Source organism: Oncorhynchus nerka, linkage group LG15 (genome assembly GCF_034236695.1).
Source record: "Oncorhynchus nerka isolate Pitt River linkage group LG15, Oner_Uvic_2.0, whole genome shotgun sequence".
Classification (NCBI taxonomy): Eukaryota; Metazoa; Chordata; class Actinopteri; order Salmoniformes; family Salmonidae; genus Oncorhynchus; species Oncorhynchus nerka.
The window spans coordinates 93,747,045-93,770,710 of record NC_088410.1 but is presented as its reverse complement, the minus strand read 5'-3'; the positions used below and the strand labels follow the sequence as shown (position 1 = coordinate 93,770,710).

The 23,666-nt window shown below is 46.0% G+C and overlaps 1 protein-coding gene across 1 annotated transcript in view; it reads right to left on the bottom strand.

The window, feature by feature from the left end:
- LOC115120559 (zinc finger protein GLI1-like) overlaps positions 1 to 22,574 on the bottom strand; it is a 28,143-nt gene extending 5,569 nt beyond the window's left edge. Inside the window, exons 1-14 of the mRNA XM_065002033.1 lie at positions 22,105 to 22,574; positions 20,379 to 20,468; positions 18,981 to 19,179; positions 16,498 to 16,645; positions 16,142 to 16,249; positions 15,673 to 15,810; positions 13,650 to 13,799; positions 9,537 to 9,701; positions 8,899 to 9,144; positions 8,187 to 8,499; positions 7,223 to 7,495; positions 6,066 to 6,322; positions 3,531 to 3,698; positions 552 to 1,706 (exon numbers count right to left, since the gene is read on the bottom strand). Of these exons, the coding sequence (XP_064858105.1) occupies positions 552 to 1,706; positions 3,531 to 3,698; positions 6,066 to 6,322; positions 7,223 to 7,495; positions 8,187 to 8,499; positions 8,899 to 9,144; positions 9,537 to 9,701; positions 13,650 to 13,799; positions 15,673 to 15,810; positions 16,142 to 16,249; positions 16,498 to 16,645; positions 18,981 to 19,179; positions 20,379 to 20,468; positions 22,105 to 22,480 (3,786 nt within the window). The 5' untranslated portion in view covers positions 22,481 to 22,574. The remainder of the gene's footprint in view (positions 1 to 551; positions 1,707 to 3,530; positions 3,699 to 6,065; positions 6,323 to 7,222; positions 7,496 to 8,186; positions 8,500 to 8,898; positions 9,145 to 9,536; positions 9,702 to 13,649; positions 13,800 to 15,672; positions 15,811 to 16,141; positions 16,250 to 16,497; positions 16,646 to 18,980; positions 19,180 to 20,378; positions 20,469 to 22,104) is intronic.
- Positions 22,575 to 23,666: the final 1,092 nt, after the last annotated feature.

Genomic DNA, 23,666 nt, shown 5'->3' with positions numbered 1-23,666 from the left:
AGAGGGTGAGGGGAAACAGAAGACAGGGGGTGAGGGAAAACAGAAGACAGAGGATGAGGGGAAACAGAAGACAAAGGGTGAGGGGAAACAGAAGAAGACAGAGGGTGAGGGGAAACAGAAGAAGACAGAGGGTGAGGGGAAACAGAAGAAGACAGAGGGTGAGGGGAAACAGAAGACAGAGGGTGAGGGGAAACAGAAGAAGACAGAGGGTGAGGGGAAACAGAAGAAGACAGAGGGTGAGGGGAAACAGAAGAAGACAGAGGGTGAGGGAAACAGAAACAGAAGACAGAGGGTGAGAAACAGAAGACAGGGGTGGGAAACAGAAGACAGAGGGTGAGGGGAAACAGAAGAAGACAGAGGGTGAGGGGAAACAGAAGACAGAGGGTGAGGGGAAACATAAGACAAAGGGTGAGGGGAAACAGATAAAGACAGAGGGTGAGGGGAAACAGAAGACAAAGGGTGAGGGGAAACAGAAGAAGACAGAGGGTGAGGGGAAACAGAAGACAGAGGGTGAGGGGAAACAGAAGACAGAGGGTGAGGGAAACAGTCACCTGTTGTCCTGTCATGTCCATGCTGTCTGACAAAGGAAGGGGTTTTCCCTCTGCTGCTATCCCCCTCTGGTCCTGCTCCTGACCCCACAGTAGAGCCTGCTGCGACTGCACATAGTTCCTCACCATCATCTCCTTCACCTGCATCATTGGTGTCTGAGACCGGCCCCCAGGCCCCAGACCAGCCGACCCCACGCTGAGGCCCCCGCTTTGCTGCTGTCCCTGCTGCATGGAGACCTGGATCTGGTTCTCCATCCCTCCACCATGGAAGTTACAGGATGGGTTAATAGTCCTCATCATGCCTTGGCCAGGTTGCCCCGGCTGGGGGTAACTCTGAGGGGACATGGGTCCCATGGGCATGGGTGTCTGCCCTGGGTGGGGCCTCTGCTGTTGTTGGTGTTGGTGCTGCTTTTGGCAGGCGTCTGGGTTGGCAAGGGCTGGATGATACTGCTGCTGCTCTGGTTTGATGTTCAGATTCTGGTGGCCTCCATCTGGGCCTTGGGTGTACAGACTCTGCTGGCTGCTGTAGAGACCCTGTGTCTGGACTTGGCCCTGCATAGAGCCCTGGTCCTGGTACTGCATCCCTGTCTGGAGAGCTCCATGAGGGGTCTGGACCTGACTGCTCTCCTCCCAGGGCCCTACACCTCCATCGGGCCCTCCCTGGCCCAGGCGGGGGTAGTGTGGTTCAGAGGGGCTGAGCTGGCAGGTACTCATGCTGTACTCAGCCTGCTGTAGCAAGGTGTTGGACATCCCCTCTGAGTGGATGGGTCCCCCTGGCTCCATCTGGCCTGGTCCCCTGGTAGTACCCTGGTAGTGCCCACCCTGCATGGACGTCTCTGTCGCTCGCTGATAGCCCTGCTCTGGGCAGCCCAGGCTGTCGTGGCTGGGTGATAACTGGCTGGAGGGACCCCCCATGTGGTGGTTCTGGTAGCCCAGGAAGCCTCTCTCTCCTGGGGGAAGCATCATGCCATGGTCCCTGTTATCCACGGTCCCACCGTGGGCGTCCATGGCCATGGCCTCCATCATGACGTTCTCTGTGATGCTAGGTGGCCGCGGGGATAACATATGGCGGCTGATGTTGGCGTCTGACCCACAATGCTGCAGGGCGTTCCTCCGGCCCATCATGGCCAGGTTGTTCAGGCTATTGAAGCGTTGCACCTTGGGAAACAAATTAAAAAAAACAAAACATTTGTTTTAAGTGTTTAACAAATACATGTTTCTACTACTACTACTACTACTACTACTGCTACGACTACTACTGCTACTACTACTACCACCACCACTACTACTGCTACGACTACTACTGCTACTACTGCTACTACTACTACTACTACTACCACTACTACTGCTACGACTACTACTGCTACTACTGCTATTACTACTACTACCACCACCACTACTACTACTACTGCTACGACTACTACTGCTACTACTGCTACTACTGCTACTACTACTACCACTACTACTGCTACGACTACTACTGCTACTACTGCTATTACTACTACTACCACCACCACTACTACTACTACTGCTACGACTACTACTGCTACTACTGCTACTACTGCTACTACTACTACCACTACTACTGCTACGACTACTACTGCTACTACTGCTATTACTACTACTACCACCACCACTACTACTACTACTGCTACGACTACTACTGCTACTACTACTACTACCACCACTACTACTACTACTACTACTACTACTGCTACTACTACTACTGCTACTACTACTACTGCTACGACTACTACTACTACTACCACCACTACTACTACTACTGCTACTGCTACTGCTACTACTACCACCACCACTACTACTATTACTGCTACGACTACTACTGCTACTTCTACTACCACCACTACTACTACTACTACTACTACTACTACTGCTACTTCTACTACCACCACTACTACTACTACTACTACTACTGCTACAGCTACTACTACCACCACCACTACTACTACTACTACTACTACTACTGCTACTACTACTACTAATACTACTGCTACTACTGCTACTACTACTACTGCTGCTACTACTACTGCCACTAGTACTACTACTACTACTACTACTGCTGCTGCTACTACTACTACTGCTACTACTACTGCCACTAGTACTACTACTACTACTGCTACTACTACTACTACTGCTACTGCTACTGCTACTACTACTGCCACTCATACTACTACTACCACTACCACTACTACTACTACTACTACTAATACTGCTACTACTACTGCTGCTACTACTTCTACTACTGCTACTGCTACTACCACTACTACTACTACTACCACTACCACTACTACTACCGCTACTACTACTACCACTACTACTACTACTACCACTACTACTACCACTACTACTACTACTACTACTGCTGCTACTACTACCACTACCACTACTACTACTACTGCTGCTACTACTACTACTACCACTACTACCACTACCACTACTACTACTACCACTACTACCACTACCACTACTACCGCTACCACTACTGCTGCTACTACCACTACTACTACTACTACCACCACTACTACCACTACTACTACCACTACTACTACTACTACCACTACTACTACTACCACTACTACTACCACCACTACTACTACTACTACTACTACCACCACTACTACCACTACTACTACCACTACTACTACTACTACCACTACTACCACTACTACTACTACTACTACCACCACTACCACTACTACTACTACTACCACTACTACTACCACTACTACTACCACTACTACTACTACTACCACTACTACTACTACCACTACTACTACCACCACTACTACTACTACTACTACTACCACTACCACTACTACTACCACTACCACTACTACCACTACTACTACTACTACCACTACTACTACTACCACCACTACTACTACTACTACTACTACCACTACCACTACTACTACCACTACCACTACTACCACTACTACTACTACTACTAATAACAGCAACCTTGGGAAGTGCATGGGGGTTGCCAGAGGAGCGGACGGGGTCACTGGAGCGCCGGGTGACATTCCCTGGGACTTGGTGGGGGTAGATGACTCCGGTGCCATACTCTCCCGTGTTGGCACTTTGTCTCCTGGGACCGCCATACTGCAGGAACGCTGGCAGCGGCTGACCCTGGGAATAATACAAATCATAATACACTTTATTTGTATTAGGGAGCAGTCCAAATGTACACAACTGTTACCCCAGAGGAAAATGGGGGAGGGTCATGTCGTTTGTAATCAATGACATGTCATATTGCTCTGGGTTTGAGAATTAGTTGCTTAGTATAGTGTCTTGATGTGAGTCTCTTATGCTCTCCAAATGGACGGTAGCTGTGAGGGCCTTGATGTGAGTCTCTTATGCTCTCCAAATGGACGGTAGCTGTGAGGGCCTTGATGTGAGTCTCTTATGCTCTCCAAATGGACGGTAGCTGTGAGGGCCTTGATGTGAGTCTCTTATGCTCTCCAAATGGACGGTAGCTGTGAGGGCCTTGATGTGAGTCTCTTATGCTCTCCAAATGGACGGTAGCTGTGAGGGCCTTGATGTGAGTCTCTTATGCTCTCCAAATGGACGGTAGCTGTGAGGGCCTTGATGTGAGTCTCTTATGCTCTCCAAATGGACGGTAGCTGTGAGGGCCTTGATGTGAGTCTCTTATGCTCTCCAAATGGACGGTAGCTGTGAGGGCCTTGATGTGAGTCTCTTATGCTCTCCAAATGGACGGTAGCTGTGAGGGCCTTGATGTGAGTCTCTTATGCTCTCCAAATGGACGGTAGCTGTGAGGGCCTTGATGTGAGTCTCTTATGCTCTCCAAATGGACGGTAGCTGTGAGGGCCTTGATGTGAGTCTCTTATGCTCTCCAAATGGACGGTAGCTGTGAGGGCCTTGATGTGAGTCTCTTATGCTCTCCAAATGGACGGTAGCTGTGAGGGCCTTGATGTGAGTCTCTTATGCTCTCCAAATGGACGGTAGCTGTGAGGGCCTTGATGTGTGCCCGATGATGCCCCTCATCCCTGATTCTCTGCTGGGTGTAGAATATCACACCCTGTGGCCTCCACAAGAAGTAGGAGCAAACATACCTTTTGAGCTTCGCGGAGCACAGCTGTTGTGAAGGAAGTTGTCAAGGAAGTGAGTTTCTGTTTATACAGGTCCTCCTTTATACAGGTCCTCCTACTGTTAACCAATCATGTCGGTGCGGAGCTATACAGAGCCCTCTGCATTGTTAAAGGCGCTGCATGGTCAATCTGACGTCTACATTGGCTGTGTAGCATTTACTGTGATACGGCTGATACGGCTGTGATAAGCTGTATAAAAAATAATAAATAAATAAATACTTTGAATTTTAAAAATCCCATATTAGGCTATACCAGCGTTTCCCAAACTAGTGGTCGCGACTTCATGTGGGTTCGCCTGATATGACAATAGGGTGGCAGGAGAATTGCCAAAAAATCGTGAAGAAAAAAAAGATATACCAAAAAATATCTATATTTTAATATCATCTTTGTCTATCAAAATTATTGTAATGTGGTTAACCTTAAAAATCGAAATTTAAATTGTTCAAATTTAAAAAAGATCAAATTCAACCAGAGTGCCCTTAGATCATGGGAAAAGGCTACACTTAACTGCTGCACTTGAATCATTCTCGCAGTGAATGGCCCGCTATGCTATGCTATGCGCTATGCTATGCTATGCTATGTGCTATGCTATGCTATGTGCTATGCTATGCTATGAAACCACACACTATTGCAGAGACTTTGATATTACCAGCCGCAATTGATATGGTGAAAATGTGTGGGGAGGCAGAGACACAGAAACTCACATCAATAAGTTTTGTCAGATAACACTGTTAAACTAAGTATTTATGCTACTGCTAGCAGTCAACAGTGAACTCTGAACGACTCAAAAAATCTCCAGCTTATGCTCTCCAAATGGACGTTAGCTGTGAGGGCCGAGATGCCCATAAATTAACTTTTGTTCGCTCAACATGTCAGGGGGTTTACAAGGACAAATTGTTCTGTTTCATGATTCACGAACTTGCAAAGGCACAGTGTGTTGCGTGGCTATATTGATGAAAAACTGATTCCATGGGATTGAATTGTGGGCTTTAGCGTAGATGGGGCTCTATCTATGGCGGGATAGCGGGCAGACCTCTACACTCTAGTAATGAATGTGGATCACTCTACCATATGGACACTGTGACACTGACATTGTATAATACACCCACTGAGCTAGAATGGATACACCGAGAGCAACCGAGCTGAGCGCAGAACTCTTGAGATATACTGCAGCAGGTAACTTCCATTGTAAACTACATCAAGCCACATCCACTGTTCACAAAACTATCTGGAGATATGTGATCAGAGCATGACGTTGTTCCCACTGAGGCTCGGTGGTGGTTGTTGAGGGGGGAGTTTTTGGAGAATTATTTTTTCTCGCATTAAGAGTGGAATACAAACACATAATAAGGAATAAGATATTAAGAAGACAAAGACAAGTGTTCACCTGGTACTCGCTGAGGAAGCCTCCTCTCCTCCTGGCTGTTCCCGGTCCCTGCTCCATACTGGGTAGTGGGGTGGGGGGTGGGCCGTCAGTGGCTGCTGCGTACTTAGCCTTCAGGCTGTACTGCTGGGCTGGCGTTAGACTAGACATCTCTGGTAACCCTCCTCCTACCCCTCCTACACCACGGCAGGGTGCTCCTCTGCAGCTGGTCTCAGGGGGGAGGGGGTCACCTCCTCCCTGGTCAGAACCCAGGAACCCTGCTGGAAATGTAAAAAAACAAACATGGTGGAAATATAATGCTTATAAACGATCAAAATAACGAGAGTCCCACACTCCATATATAAACTCCATATATAAACTCCATATATAAACTCCATATATAAACCCATATATAAACTCCATATATAAACTCCATATATAAACTCCATATATAAACTCCATATATAAACCCATATATAAACTCCATATATAAACTCCATATATAAACCCATATATAAACCCATATATAAACTCCATATATAAACTCCATATATAAACCCATATATAAACCCATATATAAACTCCATATATAAACTCCATATATAAACTCCATATATAAACTCCATATATAAACCCATATATAAACTCCATATATAAACTCCATATATAAACTCCATATATAAACCCATATATAAACTCCATATATAAACTCCATATATAAACCCATATATAAACATATATAAACTCCATATATAAACTCCATATATAAACTCCATATATAAACCCATATATAAACCCATATATAAACTCCATATATAAACTCCATATATAAACCCATATATAAACCCATATATAAACTCCATATATAAACTCCTAGTAATTTATTGGGTATTTACCAACGTTTCAGCATCACTGTGTCTTCTTCACACAAACCATGTTTTCCTGGGTTTGCGCCAGCTCATGTTTTTTTAAATTCAAATAGAATGCTTGCACACATTTTACTGTAAAACCAATTTTACTGTAATACTTTCACAAACATTATAAATACGACTTTGGAGTGAATTTTTGTTGTTGTCCCTAAATACATTTAGGTTACCATGGCAATTCATATGCCATGGAACATGCTAGAATTACAAACAGCATGTTTTAATTTTGTGTCAAATGTCTGTTAGGCGACCCACCTCCGCCTCCTCCTCCCGCAGCTCCCCCTCCTCCTAGCTGGGAGACCTCGCTGGAGCGTCGGCTGGAGAGGTAGGGGGAAACCATGGAAGAACGACGGCTCACTGTGTAGGCCGAGCTCATGCTGCTGGTGCCACTCCCCCTCCGGTCACTGATAGGACAGACCATGCCAGAGGATCCACCCCCCAGCTCGTGATTGGACAGTTCCATGACTCGGCGGTTGGAGAGGAGGGGCGAGGGAGAACACATCCCTCCCATCATCTCCCCTGGACCTCCTGGAGGAACAAAGCAGGACTAGAACCATCATGTTAAGAGTCTAGTGGTGCACAGACAATACTACAACAGGGAAGAGAGCTATAATTTTTTTAAAGTGAATATTATTTTTGGGTATTCTAGTGACACGTGTAAGATATGATCTTATCTTCGTACTGATTTTATCACAATGAGAATAATTTGTTTAATTTAAATTTAATTTAAACTGTTCAAAGGATGATCAAGATGAAAATATGCATATTTGATCTAAAATCAAGTCAAATGTCTTCAGTCCAGTACCTGGCAGTTCCTTCCTATCTGTCAGTCAAATGTCTTCAGTCCAGTACCTGGCAGTTCCTTCCTATCTGTCAGTCAAATGTCTTCAGTCCAGTACCTGGCAGTTCCTTCCTATCTGTCAGTCAAATGTCTTCAGTCCAGTACCTGGCAGTTTCTTCCTATCTGTCAGTCAAATGTCTTCAGTCCAGTACCTGGCAGTTCTTTCCTATCTGTCAGTCAAATGTCTTCAGTCCAGTACCTGGCAGTTCTTTCCTATCTGTCAGTCAAATGTCTTCAGTCCAGTACCTGGCAGTTCCTTCCTATCTGTCAGTCAAATGTCTTCAGTCCAGTACCTGGCAGTTCTTTCCTATCTGTCAGTCAAATGTCTTCAGTCCAGTACCTGGCAGTTCCTTCCTATCTGTCAGTCAAGTTTAATACCTGTGAGTGCAGGCAGCTTGTTCCCCCCACCACAGCATCCGGGCGGAGTTGGTCTTCTGACCTGTTTCAGCTTCTCTATCTTCAGGCTCTCTAGTCTCTTCAGGGCATGTGCTGACATGCCCCCCATCCCTGCCCCTGAGCACCCCGCCTCGCAGCCTCCTCCTGCCCCTCCGTCCTCCAGAGCGGTCAGGTCCTCCAGACTGCCAGCTGCATTCAGGTTCATCTCCACACCGCTGTCGTTGTTGTTGGCGCTCCCCAGTGGAGAGCGCTCGCTACTGCAGGAAGACTGGCCACCCGGGCTGGGCTGAGACTTCTGGAAGATGGGAGAAAAGACAGAGAGAGAGAGAGAGAGAGAGAGAGAGAGAGAGAGAGGGAGAGAGAGAGAGAGAGAGAGGGGGAGAGAGGTGGTGATAGAGAGAAAGAGGCGGTGGTATAGAGAGAGAAATGGAGAGAGAGAGAGAGAGAGAGAGAGACAGAGACAGAGACAGAGACAGAGAGAAACAACATGTCACTTAAAACACCAATCCACACGTTTTACTGTCAAAAACAGCCCCACCACTTGTTTTTCTATTACGGCTGAGGGATGGGGCTGGAGAAATGTAACCACTCTCAAATTCATAGACTCATAGAATCCACAAAATCAACATGAAACCATATTCAAAGAAATACATTGTTTATTTACAAAGACATGGACTCTCCAGTCTAAACTCACCAGAGTGCTCTCAGGTGCCAGCAGTTTGCAGTCCTCCCTGTGTCCAGCCTCTTCTTTCTCCAGCAGCAGTTCACCACGCTGTCCACCAGGTGTCAGTGATGAGCCTGGCTGCCGAGGCCCAGTGTCTCCTCTATGCTTTTTGGTGATGTGAGCCTCAGGGCCGTGGACAGTCTTCACGTGCTTCCGCAGAGAGCTGGGGTCTGTGTAGCGCTTAGTACACCCAGAGATCTTACACACGTAAGGCTTCTGCAGAGGGACAGGAGGACACAACACAGCACACATGATGACACACGTCAGACGTTTTTTTAAATTTAAAAGTGATTTCTTAGGCCATCTGTTTTTTCAAATGGTATTTCAGAAAACATTAGATGCATCTGTGAGATAAATTATAGATATCGATGTTATTCATATTTTTATTCATATTTTGTAAATTGATTTTAACCTTTATTTAACTAGGCAAGTCAGTTAAGAACAAATTGTGCGCCGCCCTGCAGGACTCACAATCACGGCCGAGTGTAACTTAGCCTGGATACTGATAGATTATTCACTAGTTATTCATAACACAATTTAAATCTATAATTTGAGTGAACTTGAAGCAGGTGAGGAGTTAGTTAGTGTGATTGATTTCCAGCGTGTACCTCGTTGGAGTGTGTACGGTTCTGGTGCTTGGCTCTGTCTGAGGCGTTGGAGAAGGCTTTGTTGCAGCCCTCGTGTTCACAGACGTATGGTTTCTCCCCCGTATGAGACCTCAGGTGGGTCTTCAGGTTCTCCAGGCGAGAGTAGGCCTTATTACAGCCCTCAAACTGAAACAACAGGCATCTCATTACAGACTTCAAACTGAAACAACAGAGAGTCGAGAGTCACGCATCCTCCGAAACACAACCAAACCTAGCCGCACTGCTTCTTGACACAACGCACGTCCAACCCAGCCGCACCAATGTGTCGGAGGAAACACAGTACACCTGGTCAGCGTGCACTGCCTCCGGCCCGCTACAGGAGTCGCTAGTGCGCGATGAGACCTACCGGCCAAACCCGCCCTAACCTGGACGACGCTGGGCCAATTGTGTGTCGGGCCAATTGTGCGGCGCCCCATGAGCCTCCTGGTTGCGGCCTGCTGCGACAGAGCCTGGGCTTGAACCTAGAATCACGAGCTAGCACAGAATCACAGCTAGCACTATGATGCAGTGCCCGGGAGGCCCGATCACCACATTCTTTTGGAGAGATTGGAAACCCAAATTGGTCTACACGGACAAGTTCTGGCCTGGTTTAGATCTTATCCATCGGAAAGATATCAATTTGTCTCTGTAGATGGTTTGTCCTCTGAAAAATCAACTGTAAATTTCAGTGTTCCTCAAGGCTCCATTTTAGGACCACTATTGTTTTCACTATATATTTTACCTCTTGGTGATGTCATTCGGAAACGTAATATTAACTTTCACTGCTATGCAGACGACACACAGCTGTACATTTCGATGAAACATGGTGAAGCCCCAAAATTGCCCTCGCTAGAAGCCTGTGTTTCAGACATAAGGAAGTGGATGGCTGCAAATGTTCTACTTTTAAACTCGGACAAAACAGAGATGCTAGTTCTAGGTCCCAAGAAACAAAGATAGCTTCTGTTGAATCTGACAATCTTTAATGGTTGTACAGTCGTCTCAAATAAAACTGTGAAGGACCTCGGCGTTACTCTGGACCCTGATCTTTCTTTTGACAAACATATCAAAACTGTTTCAAGGACAGTTTTTTTCCATTTACGTAACATAGCAAAAATCTGAAACTTTCTGTCCAAAAATGATGCAGAAAAATTCATCCACGCTTTTGTCACTTCTAGGTTAGACTACTGCAATGCTCTACTTTCCGGCTACCCGAATAAAGCACTAAATAAACTTCAGTTAGTGCTTAACACGGCTGCTAGAATCTTGCCTCTCTACACCGGCTTCCTGTTAAGGCTAGGGCTGATTTCAAGGTTTTACTGCTAACCTACAAAGCATTACATGGGCTTGCTCCTACCTATTTCTCTGATTTGGTCCTGCCGTACATACCTATACATATGCTACGGTCACAAGACGCAGGCCTCCTTACTGTCCCTAGAATTACAAAGCAAACACCTGAAGGCAGGGCTTTCTCATATAGAGTTCCATTTTTATGGAATGGTCTGCCTATCCATGTGAGAGACGCAGACTCGGTCTCGAACTTTAAGTCTTTCTTGAAGAATCATCTCTTCAGTAGGTCCTATGATTGAGTGTAGTCTGAAGGTGAACGGAACGGCACTGGAGCAACGAACCGCCCTTGCTGTGTCTGCCTGGCCGGTTCCCCACTCTCCACAGGGATTCTCTGCTCAAACCCTATTACAGGGGCTGAGTCATTGGCTTACTGGTGCTCTTTCATGCCGTCCCTAGGAGGGGTGCACCACTTGAGTGGGTTGAGTCACTGACGTGATCTTCCTGTGCGGGTTCCCCCCCATACTTGGGTTTGTGCCGTGGAGGAGATCTTAATGGACTATACTCGGCCTCGTCTCAGGATAGTAAGTTGGTGGTTGAAGATATCCCTCTAGTGGTGTGGGGGCTGTGCTTTGGCAAAGTGGGTGGGGTTATATCCTGCCTGTTTGGCCCTGTCCAGGGGTATCGTCGGATGGGGCCACAGTGTCTCTCGACCCCCCCTGTCTCAGCCTCCAGTAATTATGCTGCAATAGTTCATGTGTTGGGGGCCTAGGGTCAGTATGTTATATCTGGAGTATTTCTCCTGTCGTATCCGGTGTCCTGTGTGAATTTAAGTATTCTCTCTCTCTCTCTCCTCCCCTCTCTCTCTCTCTCTCTCTCTGGACCTGAGCCCTTGGACCATGCCTCAGGACTACATGACTACATGGCATGATGACTCCTTGCTGTCCCCGGTACACCTGGTCATGCTGCTGCCCCAGTTTCAACTGTTCTCCCTGCGGCTATGGAACCCTAACCCGTTCACTGGACGTGCGACCTTGTCCCAGACCTGCTGTTTTCAACTCTCTAGAGACAGCAGGAGCTGTGGAGATACTCTGAATGATCGGCTATGAAAAGCCAACTGACATTTCCTCTTGAGGTGCCGACTTGCTGCACCCTCTACAACCACTGTGATTATTATTATTTGACCCTGCTGGTCATCTATGAACATTTGAACATCTTGGCCATGTTCTGTTATAATCTCCACCTGGCATAGCCAGAAGAGAATTGGCCACTCCTCATAGCCTGGTTCCTCTCTAGGTTTCTTTCTAGGTTCTGGCCTTTCTAGGGAGTTTTTCCTAGCCACTGTGCTTCTACAGCTGCATTGCTTGCTGTTTAGGGTTTTAGGCTGGGATTCTGTACAGCACTTTGTGACATCAGCTGATGTAAGAAGGGCTTTATAAATAAATGTGATTGATTGATCTCATTGCACTACTCAAACTGAAACAACAGGGATCTTATTACATACAGCCTTCCATCTGAAACAACAGAGACATCTTATTACATACAACGTTCCATCTGGAACAACAGAGACATCTTATTACATACAACGTTCCATCTGGAACAACAGAGACATCTTATTACATACAACGTTCCATCTGGAACAACAGGGATCTTATTACATACAACGTTCCATCTGAAACAACAGGGATCTTATTACATACAGCCTTCCATCTGAAACAACAGGGATCTTATTACATACAGCCTTCCATCTGAAACAACAGAGACATCTTATTACATACAACGTTCCATCTGAAACAACAGGGATCTTATTACATACAGCCTTCCATCTGGAACAACAGAGACATCTTATTACATACAACGTTCCATCTGAAACAACAGGGATCTTATTACATACAGCCTTCCATCTGAAACAACAGGGATCTTATTACATACAGCCTTCCATCTGAAACAACAGGGATCTTATTACATACAGCCTTCCATCTGAAACAACAGAGACATCTTATTACATACAACGTTCCGTCTGAAACAACAGGGATCTTATTACATACAGCCTTCCATCTGGAACAACAGAGACATCTTATTACATACAGCCTTCCATCTGGAACAACAGGGATCTTATTACATACAGCCTTCCATCTGGAACAACAGGGATCTTATTACATACAGCCTTCCATCTGGAACAACAGGGATCTTATTACATACAGCCTTCCATCTGAAACAACAGGGATCTTATTACATACAGCCTTCCATCTGAAACAACAGGGATCTTATTACATACAGCCTTCCATCTGAAACAACAGGGATCTTATTACATACAGCCTTCCATCTGAAACAACAGGGATCTTATTACATACAGCATTCCATCTGAAACTACAGGGATCTTATTACATACAGCCTTCCATCTGAAACAACAGGGATCTTATTACATACAGCCTTCCATCTGATACAACAGGGATCTTATTACACTCCTCAAACTGAAACAGATTCACAATGTTTTATAACACCCATCAAATTGAAACACATGTACAAACATACATTATGTACAAACATACATTATGTAGACTGAAAGCCAACATCTGATTCAATCAGTGTCAGGTAGAGAATCATCATGAAAGCCACATACATGCACTGTGAGTAAACTACCTGTACTGTACCCCTCTCTCTCTCTCTTAAACTGATCTTTGAAATGTCATTATCTGATGAATTAAAAATGTGATTCTAAACTGAATTAAAATTCATTTAACAATTCATTTCAAAGGTCGGTTTGAGAGAGAGAGAGAGAGACCAGGCTACAGTAAGTAGCATACTCACAGTACACTTATGTGGTTTCTCTCCTGTGTGCCTACGCATGTGAACCACCAGCATGTACTGGGCTTTGAATGGTCTCTGCTCCCTGGAACACTCCTGCCAGTGGCACACAAACTCCTTCTTCTCTCCGTGGATGTGCTCATTGTTGATGTGCTGTGGAAGAGAGAGATATGTTAATGCCATGTCAAGAGTGTTCAGTCTTTACCAGAATGCTGTGTTATGTGTTCTCTAGACTAACTACTCTAGACTGAGAGTTAGAGACCACTACACTAGACTGAGAGTTAGAGACCACTCCCCTAGACGCGGAGATAGAGACCACTACTCTAGACTGAGAGATAGCGACCACTACTTTAGACTGAGAGTTAGAGACCACTACTGTAGACTGAGAGTTAGAGACCACTACTGTAGACTGAGAGTTAGAGACCACTACTCTAGACTGAGAGTTAGAGACCACTACTCTAGACTGAGAGATAGAGACCACTACTCTAGACTGAGAGTTAGAGACCACTACTCTAGACTGAGAGATTGAGACCACTACTCTAGACTGAGAGTTAGAGACCACTACTCTAGACTGAGAGTTAAAGACCGCTAGTCTAGACTGAGAGATAGAGACCACTACTCTAGACTGAGAGTTAGAGACCACTACACTAGACTGAGAGTCAGAGACCACTACTCTAGACTGAGAGTTAGAGACCGTTACTCTAGACTGGGAGTAGAGACCACTACTCTAGACTGAGAGATAGAGACCACTACTCAAGACTGAGAGTTAGAGACCACTACTCTAGACTGAGAGTTAGAGACCACTACTCTAGACTGAGAGTTGTCCCTATTCACGTGCACTAGCTTCTCCTGTCCCTATTCACGTGCACTAGCTGTTCCTGTCCAAATTCACATGCACTAGCTTTTCCTGTCCCTATTCACGTGCACTAGCTGTTCCTGTCCAAATTCACATGCACTAGCCTATCCTGTCCCTATTCACGTGTACTAGCTTTCCCTGTCCCTATTCACGTGCACTAGCTTCTGTTGTCCCTATTCACGTGCACTAGCTTTCCCTGTCCCTAATCACGTGCACTAGCTTATGCTGTCCCTATTCACGTGCACTAGCTGTTCCTGTTCCTATTCACGTGCGCTAGCTCCTCATGTCCCTATTCACGTGCACTAGCTCCTCCTGTCCTTAATCACATGACTAGCTCCTCCTGTCCCTATTCACGTGCATTAGCTTCTCCTGTCCCTAACGTACTCACGTGCACTAGCTGCTCCTGTCCCTAACGTACTCACGTGCACTAGCTGCTCCTGTCCCTAACGTACTCATGTGCACTAGCTGCTCCTGTCCCTAACGTACTCACGTGCACTAGCTGCTCCTGTCCCTAACGTACTCACGTGCACTAGCTGCTCCTGTCCCTAACGTATTCACGTGCACTAGCTGCTCCTGTCCCTAACGTACTCACGTGCATTAGCTTCTCCTGTCCCTAACGTACTCACGTGCATTAGCTTCTCCTGTCCCTAACATACTCACGTGCACTAGCTTCTCCTGTCCCTAACGTACTCACGTGCACTAGCTGCTCCTGTCCCTAACGTACTCACGTGAACTAGCTGCTCCTGTCCCTAACGTACTCACGTGAACTAGTTTCTCCTGTCCCTAACGTACTCACGTGCACTAGCTGCTCCTGTCCCTAACGTACTCACGTGCCCTAGCTTCTCCTGTCCCTAACGTACTCACGTGCACTAGCTGCTCCTGTCCCTAACTTACTCACGTGCACTAGCTTCTCCTGTCCCTAACGTACTCACGTGCACTAGCTTCTCCTGTCCCTAACGTACTCACGTGAACTAGCTGCTCCTGTCCCTAACGTACTCACGTGAACTAGCTGCTCCTGTCCGTAACGTACTCACGTGCACTAGCTGCTCCTGTCCCTAACGTACTCACGTGCACTAGCTTCTCCTGTCCCTAACGTACTCACGTGCACTAGCTTCTCCTGTCCCTAACGTACTCACGTGCATTAGCTTCTCCTGTCCCTAACGTACTCACGTGCACTAGCTGCTCCTGCGTGTCAAACTCCTTGCTGCAGCTCTCCCAGTGGCAGTTGGTCTCATAGATGACCTCTGGCTCCGGTTTCTCCTCCCTATCCAGATCCTCCCGGCAGTCCAGCAGACCCAGCAGAGGATCCTGGGTACAGGTCAAGAAGGTCAGGGTTCAACAACACCAGGACGTTCATGGTACTCACATGGCATTACATCAAATCATGTATGGGTAGCAGTTGTTAAAACACCAGAACATGCACACACACACACCATCTCTGTCTCTCACAATGACCATCTCTCACACAGAAATCGTTAGCAAAATTAAACTATGTTTAAAGTTGTGATTGAGAGTTGAGTATGTAGTGTTGTTATGTGTGGTTGAGGGTGTGTGTTTGTGTGTGTCTGAGTGTGTAGTGTTACCCGTGGTTGTGTGTGTGTGTGTGTTGTGTGGTTGAGCGTGTAGTGTTATTTGTTACCTGTGTGCCAGGGGAAGAAGGGCTGGCCATGTCTCCCTCGGATCTCTCCTCCAGACACTTAATATTGATCCCATCCATCACATTGCCCAGTCCGGGTTCTGTCTTCAGCTACACAGCAACACAGACCAAGTCAGAGTTACACTCTGTCACATCCATGGTACGTTAGAATGGCTGGTAAAACACCATCACACTGGCCTGCACCGCCTATTTCTACAGCTACACACATAAAACACGTCAGGACTATTCAATTTACATACTGTAGTTGTTTTAGAATGTCTTTCTGTTTCTCTGCACGACTTGTCTTTATCAGGTGGAGCCCGTAGCAGGTGTCTCAAGACAATCATAAATAGTCTTACGTGTCCATGTTTGGGTGGGTGGAGTCGGGGGTTGTGTGGGGGTATTCTAGTGGGAGGGGCGTGGCAGGGTCCCGGGGTGTGTCCACCGTACATTGAGCCTTGTTGTCTGGACTGGTAGTTCATGGAGTTGGAGAGACCCATAGACGGACTGCCGTACAGGAGACAAGACATATGGCTATTATAGACAGATCACAGATTACTGATAAACATTCAACTGAATGGAGAATGATTATAAGCAATTGAATCATCTTGATATCTATGGATATAACACTGCCCACATAGAATAAAGCTGATGATAGTGGATGAATTTCCAGATGACATTTCAATACAAAGCAACTATGAAGCCAAAGAGTATGTCTATTATTGACTTCTATTGTGTTCCAGTTCTATAGGAAATGTTCTGGAGATCTGACCTCATGGCAACAACAGACTGTTGGGTCTGTAGTACAGTATAGTACAGTATAGTACAGTATAGTACAGTACAGTATAGCACAGTACAGTATAGTACAGTACAGTACAGTATAGCACAGTATAGTACAGTATAGTACAGTACAGTATAGCACAGTATAGTATAGTACAGTATAGTACAGTATAGTACAGTATAGCACAGTACAGTATAGTACAGTATAGTACAGTATAGTACAGTACAGTATAGCACAGTATAGTACAGTATAGTACAGTACAGTATAGCACAGTATAGTACAGTATAGTACAGTACAGGATAGTACAGTACAGTATAGCACAGTATAGTAAAGTATAGTACAGTATAGTACAGTACAGTGTAGTACAGTATAGTACAGTATAGTACAGTACAGTATAGCACAGTACAGTATAGCACAGTATAGTACAGTATAGTACAGTATAGTACAGTACAGTATAGCACAGTATAGTACAGTATAGTACAGTACAGTATAGCACAGTATAGTACAGTATAGTACAGTACAGTACAGTATAGCACAGTATAGTACTGTACAGGATAGTACAGTACAGTACAGTATAGTACAGTATAGTACAGTACAGTATAGCACAGTATAGTACAGTATAGTACAGTACAGGATAGTACAGTACAGTATAGCACAGTATAGTAAAGTATAGTACAGTATAGTACAGTACAGTATAGTACAGTACAGTATAGCACAGTATAATGTAGTACAGTACAGTATAGTACAGTGTAGTACAGTACAGTATAGTACAGTATAGTGTAGTACAGTACAGTATAGTACAGTGTAGTACAGTACAGTATAGTACAGTATAGCACAGTATAGTGCAGTATAGTACAGTACAGTATAGTACAGTATAGCACAGTATAGTATAGTACAGTAGTGTAGTACAGTACAGTATAGTACAGTACAGTATAGTACTGTATCGTACAGTATATTATAGTACAGTATAGTGTAGTACAGTACAGTATAGTACAGCATAGTACAGTATAGTATAGTACAGTATAGTACATTATAGTGCAGTACAGTACAGTATAGTGCAGTACAGTATAGCACAGTACAGTATAGTACAGTACAGTACAGTACAGCACAGTACAGTATAGTGTAATACAGTACAGTGTAGTACAACAAGGTACAGTACAACAAAGTACAGTATAGTGTAATACAGTACAGTACAGTACAACAAGGTACAGTACAACAAAGTACAGTATAGTGTAATACAGTACAGTATAGTATAGTACAGCACAGTATAGTACAGTATAGTACAAGAAAGTACAGTACAATACAGTACAGTATTGTATAGTACGGCATAGTGCAGCAGAGTATAGTACAGTATAGCACAGTATATTACAGTATAGTGTACTATAGTTTAGTATAGTGTAAGGCTCTAACCTCATAGCACCAACAGACAGATGTCCATAGGAGTTGGCTCCATTGGGTCTGTAGTATAGTACAGTATAGTACAGTATAATATAGTATAGTACATTATAGCACAGTATAGTATGCTACAGTATAATATAGTATAGTACAGTATAGTACGGTATATTACATTATAGTATAGTACAGTATAGAATAGTGTACTATAGTTTAGTATAGTGTAAGGCTCTAACCTCATGGCACCAACAGACAGATATCCATAGGAGTTGGCTCCATTGGGTATGTAGTATAGTACAGTACAGTATATTATAGTACAGTATAGTATAGGACAGTATAATATAGTATAGCACAGTATAGTATGGTACAGTATAATATAGTATAGTACAGTATAGTACGGTATAGTACATTATAGTATAGTACAGTATAGTACAGTGTACTATAGTTTAGTATATTACAGTATAGTGTACTATAGTTTAGTATAGTGTAAGGCTCTAACCTCATAGCACCAACAGACAGATGTCCATAGGAGGAGCCTCCATTTGGTTCTGTAGTATAGTACAGTATAGTACATTATAGTATAGTACAGTATAGTATAGTACAGTGTACTATAGTTTAGTATTATTACAGTATAGTGTACTATAGTTTAGTATAGTGTAAGGCTCTAACCTCATAGCACCAACAGACAGATGTCCATAGGAGGAGCCTCCATTTGGTCCACATCGTGAGTTGACAAATGCCACCAGTGAGTTAGGAGAGGTCCTGATGACCGTGTGGAGGTCCATGCTGGCGTCAGACAGAGGAGAGATGGACAGAGCACGCTTCTTACTCAGCTTCAGCATGGAGCGAGGCGTGGAGAACCGCCAACCTGAGGAACAGAAAGGAGGGAGAGGGGTTGTGGGTAGAAAGGAGCAAGAAGGGGGAGAGAGAGGAGTGGGGGATTGGGGGAGACAGGAGAAAGGAGCCAGGAGGGGGTAGAGAGAGAGGAGTGAGGGATTGGGGGAGACAGGGGAAAGGAGGGAGAGGGGTTGGGGGTAGAAAGGAGCAAGAAGGGGGAGAGAGAGGGGAGTGGGGGTTTGGGGGAAGACAGGAGAAATGAGCCAGGAGGGGGTAGAGAGGGGGTTGGGGAGTGGGGAACAGGGAGGGGTAGAGAGGGGGTTGGGGAGTGGGGAACAGGGAGGGGGTAGAGAGGGGGTTGGGGAGTGGGGAACAGGGAGGGGGTAGAGAGGGGGTTGGGGAGTGGAGAACAGGGAGGGGGTAGAGAGGGGGTTGGGGAGTGGGGAACAGGGAGGGGGTAGAGAGGGGTTGGGGAGTGGGGAACAGGGAGGGGGAGAGAGGGGGGTTGGGGAGTGGGGAACAGGGAGGGGGTAGAGAGGGGGTTGGGGAGTGGAGAACAGGGAGGGGGTAGAGAGGGGGTTGGGGAGTGGGGAACAGGGAGGGGGTAGAGAGGGGGTTGGGGAGTGGGGAACAGGGAGGGGGTAGAGAGGGGGTTGGGGAGTGGGGAACAGGGAGGGGTAGAGAGGGGTTGGGGAGTGGAGAACAGGGAGGGGGTAGAGAGGGGGTTGGGGAGTGGGGAACAGGGGGGGTAGAGAGGGGGTTGGGGAGTGGGGAACAGGGAGGGGGTAGAGAGGGGGTTGGGGAGTGGGGAACAGGGAGGGGTAGAGAGGGGGTTGGGGAGTGGGGAACAGGGAGGGGGTAGAGAGGGGGTTGGGGAGTGGGGAACAGGGAGGGGGTAGAGAGGGGTTGGGGAGTGGGGAACAGGGAGGGGGTAGAGAGGGGGTTGGGGAGTGGGGAACAGGGAGGGGTAGAGAGGGGTTGGGGAGTGGGGAACAGGGAGGGGGTAGAGAGGGGGTTGGGGAGTGGGGAACAGGGAGGGGGTAGAGAGGGGGTTGGGGAGTGGGGAACAGGGAGGGGGTAGAGAGGGGGAGGGACAGGTAGCAGAGAGAGAGAGGGGATTGCAACGGAAAACATTTTTAAACCAAATTTGCAAGTCCAGGTTAGTCCCTCCCTGTTTCAGTCGTTTTTCTTCCATTTGGTGCCTTAATGAACAGCATGTCATTTTCTTACCACCTCCCATGTGGTCTGATCCGTGGCCGTGGGGGAAGCCATAGTGGGATGACATGAGGTTGTTCTGACAGTAGGGGGAGCTGTTTCCACCTGGACAAACACACAGAAGGAGAATAATCACATTTTTACTGGCTTTAGGACATGGCCGTTCTGACTGCTTTAGGACATGGCCATTCTGACTACTTTAGGACATGGCCATTCTGACTGCTTTAGGACATGGCCATTCTGACTGCTTTAGGACATGGCCATTCTGACTACTTTAGGACATGGCCGTTCTGACTGCTTTAGGACATGGCCGTTCTGACTGCTTTAGGACATGGCCGTTCTGACTGCTTTAGGACATGGCCATTCTGACTACTTTAGGACATGGCCGTTCTGACTGTTTAGGACATGGCCATTCTGACTACTTTAGGACATGGCCGTTCTGACTGTTTAGGACATGGCCATTCTGACTGCTTTAGGACATGGCCATTCTGACTGCTTTAGGACATGGCCATTCTGACTGCTTTAGGGACATGGCCATTCTGACTGCTTTAGGACATGGCCGTTCTGACTGCTTTAGGACATGGCCATTCTGACTGCTTTAGGACATGGCAATTCTGACTGCTTTAGGACATGGCCATTCTGACTACTTTAGGACATGGCCATTCTGACTGCTTTAGGACATGGCTGTTCTGACTACTTTAGGGACATGGCCATTCTTTCTTTCTCTCGGAGGACCTGGGCCCTAGGACCAAGCCTCAGGACTACCTGGCCTGATGACTCCTTGTTGTCCCCAGTCCACCTGGCCGTGCTGCCGCTCCAGTTTCAACTGTTCTGCCTGCGGCTGTGGAACCCTGACCTGTTCACCGGACGTGCTACCTGTCCCAGACCTGCTGTTATCAACTCTCTAGAGACAGCAGGAGTGGTAGAGATACTCTGAATGATCGGCTATGAAAAGCCAACTGACATTTACTCCCGAGGTGCTGACCTGTTGCACCCTCTACAACCACTGTGATTATTATTATTTGACCCTGCTGGTCATCTATGAACATTTGAACAACTTGGTCATGTTATGTTATAATCTCCACCTGGCATAGCCAGAAGAGGACTGGCCACCCCTCATAGCCTGGTTCCTCTCTAGGTTTCTTCCTAGGTTCTGGCCTTTCTAGGGAGTTTTTCCTAGCCACCGTGCTTCTACACCTGCATTGCTTGCTGTTTGGGGTTTTAGGCTGGGTTTCTGTACAGCACTTTGAGATATCAGCTGATGTAAGAAGGGCTTTAGAAATACATTTGATTGATTGATTTTAGTGACTAACATTGATGTTTAATATGAGGAGAAGCTGAAATATCCTTATTCATTTAAAAAAAAAACTGTCAATATGTATTTGTTGTCAATGTTTTTGCGTCAAACTGGTGGCAGTTGTGAAAAAAGTCAATAGCTGGACGAGTTCTAAGTAATTGAAAATAATGCCATTGTTGATTAGATGCATTTTCCATTAATTAGTCTGTTTTCTCTTAAACCAAATGGGCCATCTATTAGAAAATCCTGGACAATATGGACAGATATAATAAATTAATACTATATATGAATTTGAAAAAATAAGTTATTTAAGTATAAATTACAAAACCGACAATAGATTTGCCATAGATTTTCTGTTAATTACCAAAATTCCTGAAGATTTTGGTAACTTTGGTAAATTACCGGTAGCTCTGCAACCATGGAATTAATAAAGGACTGGCTCACCATCGGAGAACTGATTCATGCCACGGTGTCCCATCATGCTGTGCAGTGGGGGGGCCAGAGGGGGCTGCATGTACTGGTCCATGGGGTTGACCCCAGAGTTAGGGTTGGTCCTGGGATTAGGGGTCATGGGGTTAGGGGTCATAGGGTTGTACATGTTCCTGCAGTCCATAGGGTGGCCGTTGTGGAGTGGAGCACGGAGCGATGACACATCGCAGGGTGACCTTCCTGATGGAGTAAGACTAGACAAGCAGACAGACACACAGACAGAGACACACAGTATACAGACACACAGATACACACATATACACACAGAGACACACAGAGACACACAGAGACACACAGAGACAAACAGAGACACAGAGACAAACAGAGACATGCAGAGACAAACAGAGACAAACAGAGGCAAACAGAGACAAACAGAGACACACAGAGACAAACAGAGACACACAGAGACACACAGAGACACACAGATACACACAGAGACACACAGATACACACAGATACACACAGAGACATGCAGAGACAAAAAGAGACAAACAGAGACACACAGATACACAAGGATACACACCGAGACATGCAGAGACACACAGCGAGATAAAGATATCAGGACCAGACAGTGCAGTTACACAACCAACTACGAGAGAGGGAGAGGGATAGAGAGAGAGTTAGAGGGATAGATAGAGAGAGGGACAGAGAGAGGTAGAGAGAGGGTGAAAGAGATAGAGGGAGGTTACCCTGCACTCAGTCAGACAGAGAGGGAGAGAGGGAGTGAAAGAGATAGAGGGAGGTTACCCTGCACTCAGTCAGACAGAGAGCGAGAGAGCGAGTGAAAGGGACAAATGGGGAGGGAGACAGAGAGTGTGACATTGACCTCATCCCGTCAGTAGAGGATGCCTGGTTATTATTTCAAAGTGCTTCCCTCACCATTTTAAATAAATTCAAAAAATGTAGAAGCAGGAACAGATATAGCGCTTGGTTCTCTCCAGACCTGACTGCCCTTAACCAACACAAAACACATCCTGTGGTGTTCTGCATTAGCATCGAACAGCCCTGTGATATGTAACTTTCAGGGAAGTTAGGAACAAATAAACACAGGCAGTTAGGACAGCTGAGGTTAGCTTTTTCAAGCAGAAATTTGCATCCTGAAGCACAGACTCAAAAAAGTTCTGGGACAAATCCATGAAGAATAAGAGCATCTCCTCCCAGCTGCCCACTGCACCGAGGCTAGGAAACACTGTCACTACCGATAAATCCACTATAATTGAGAATTTCAATAAGCATTTTTCTACGGCTGGCCATGCTTTCCACCTGGCTATCCCTACCCCGGTCAACTACCCGGCACCCCCCACAGCAACTCACCCAAGCCTCCCCCATTTCTCCTTCACCCAAATCTAGATATCTGATATTCTGAAAGAGCTGCAAAATCTGGACCCCTACAAATCAGCTGACTTGGGCCCTCTCTTTCTAAAATGATCTGCCAAAATTGTTGCAACACCTATTACTAGCCTGTTCAACCTCTCTTTCTTATCGTCTGAGATTCACAAAGATTGGAAAGCTGCCGC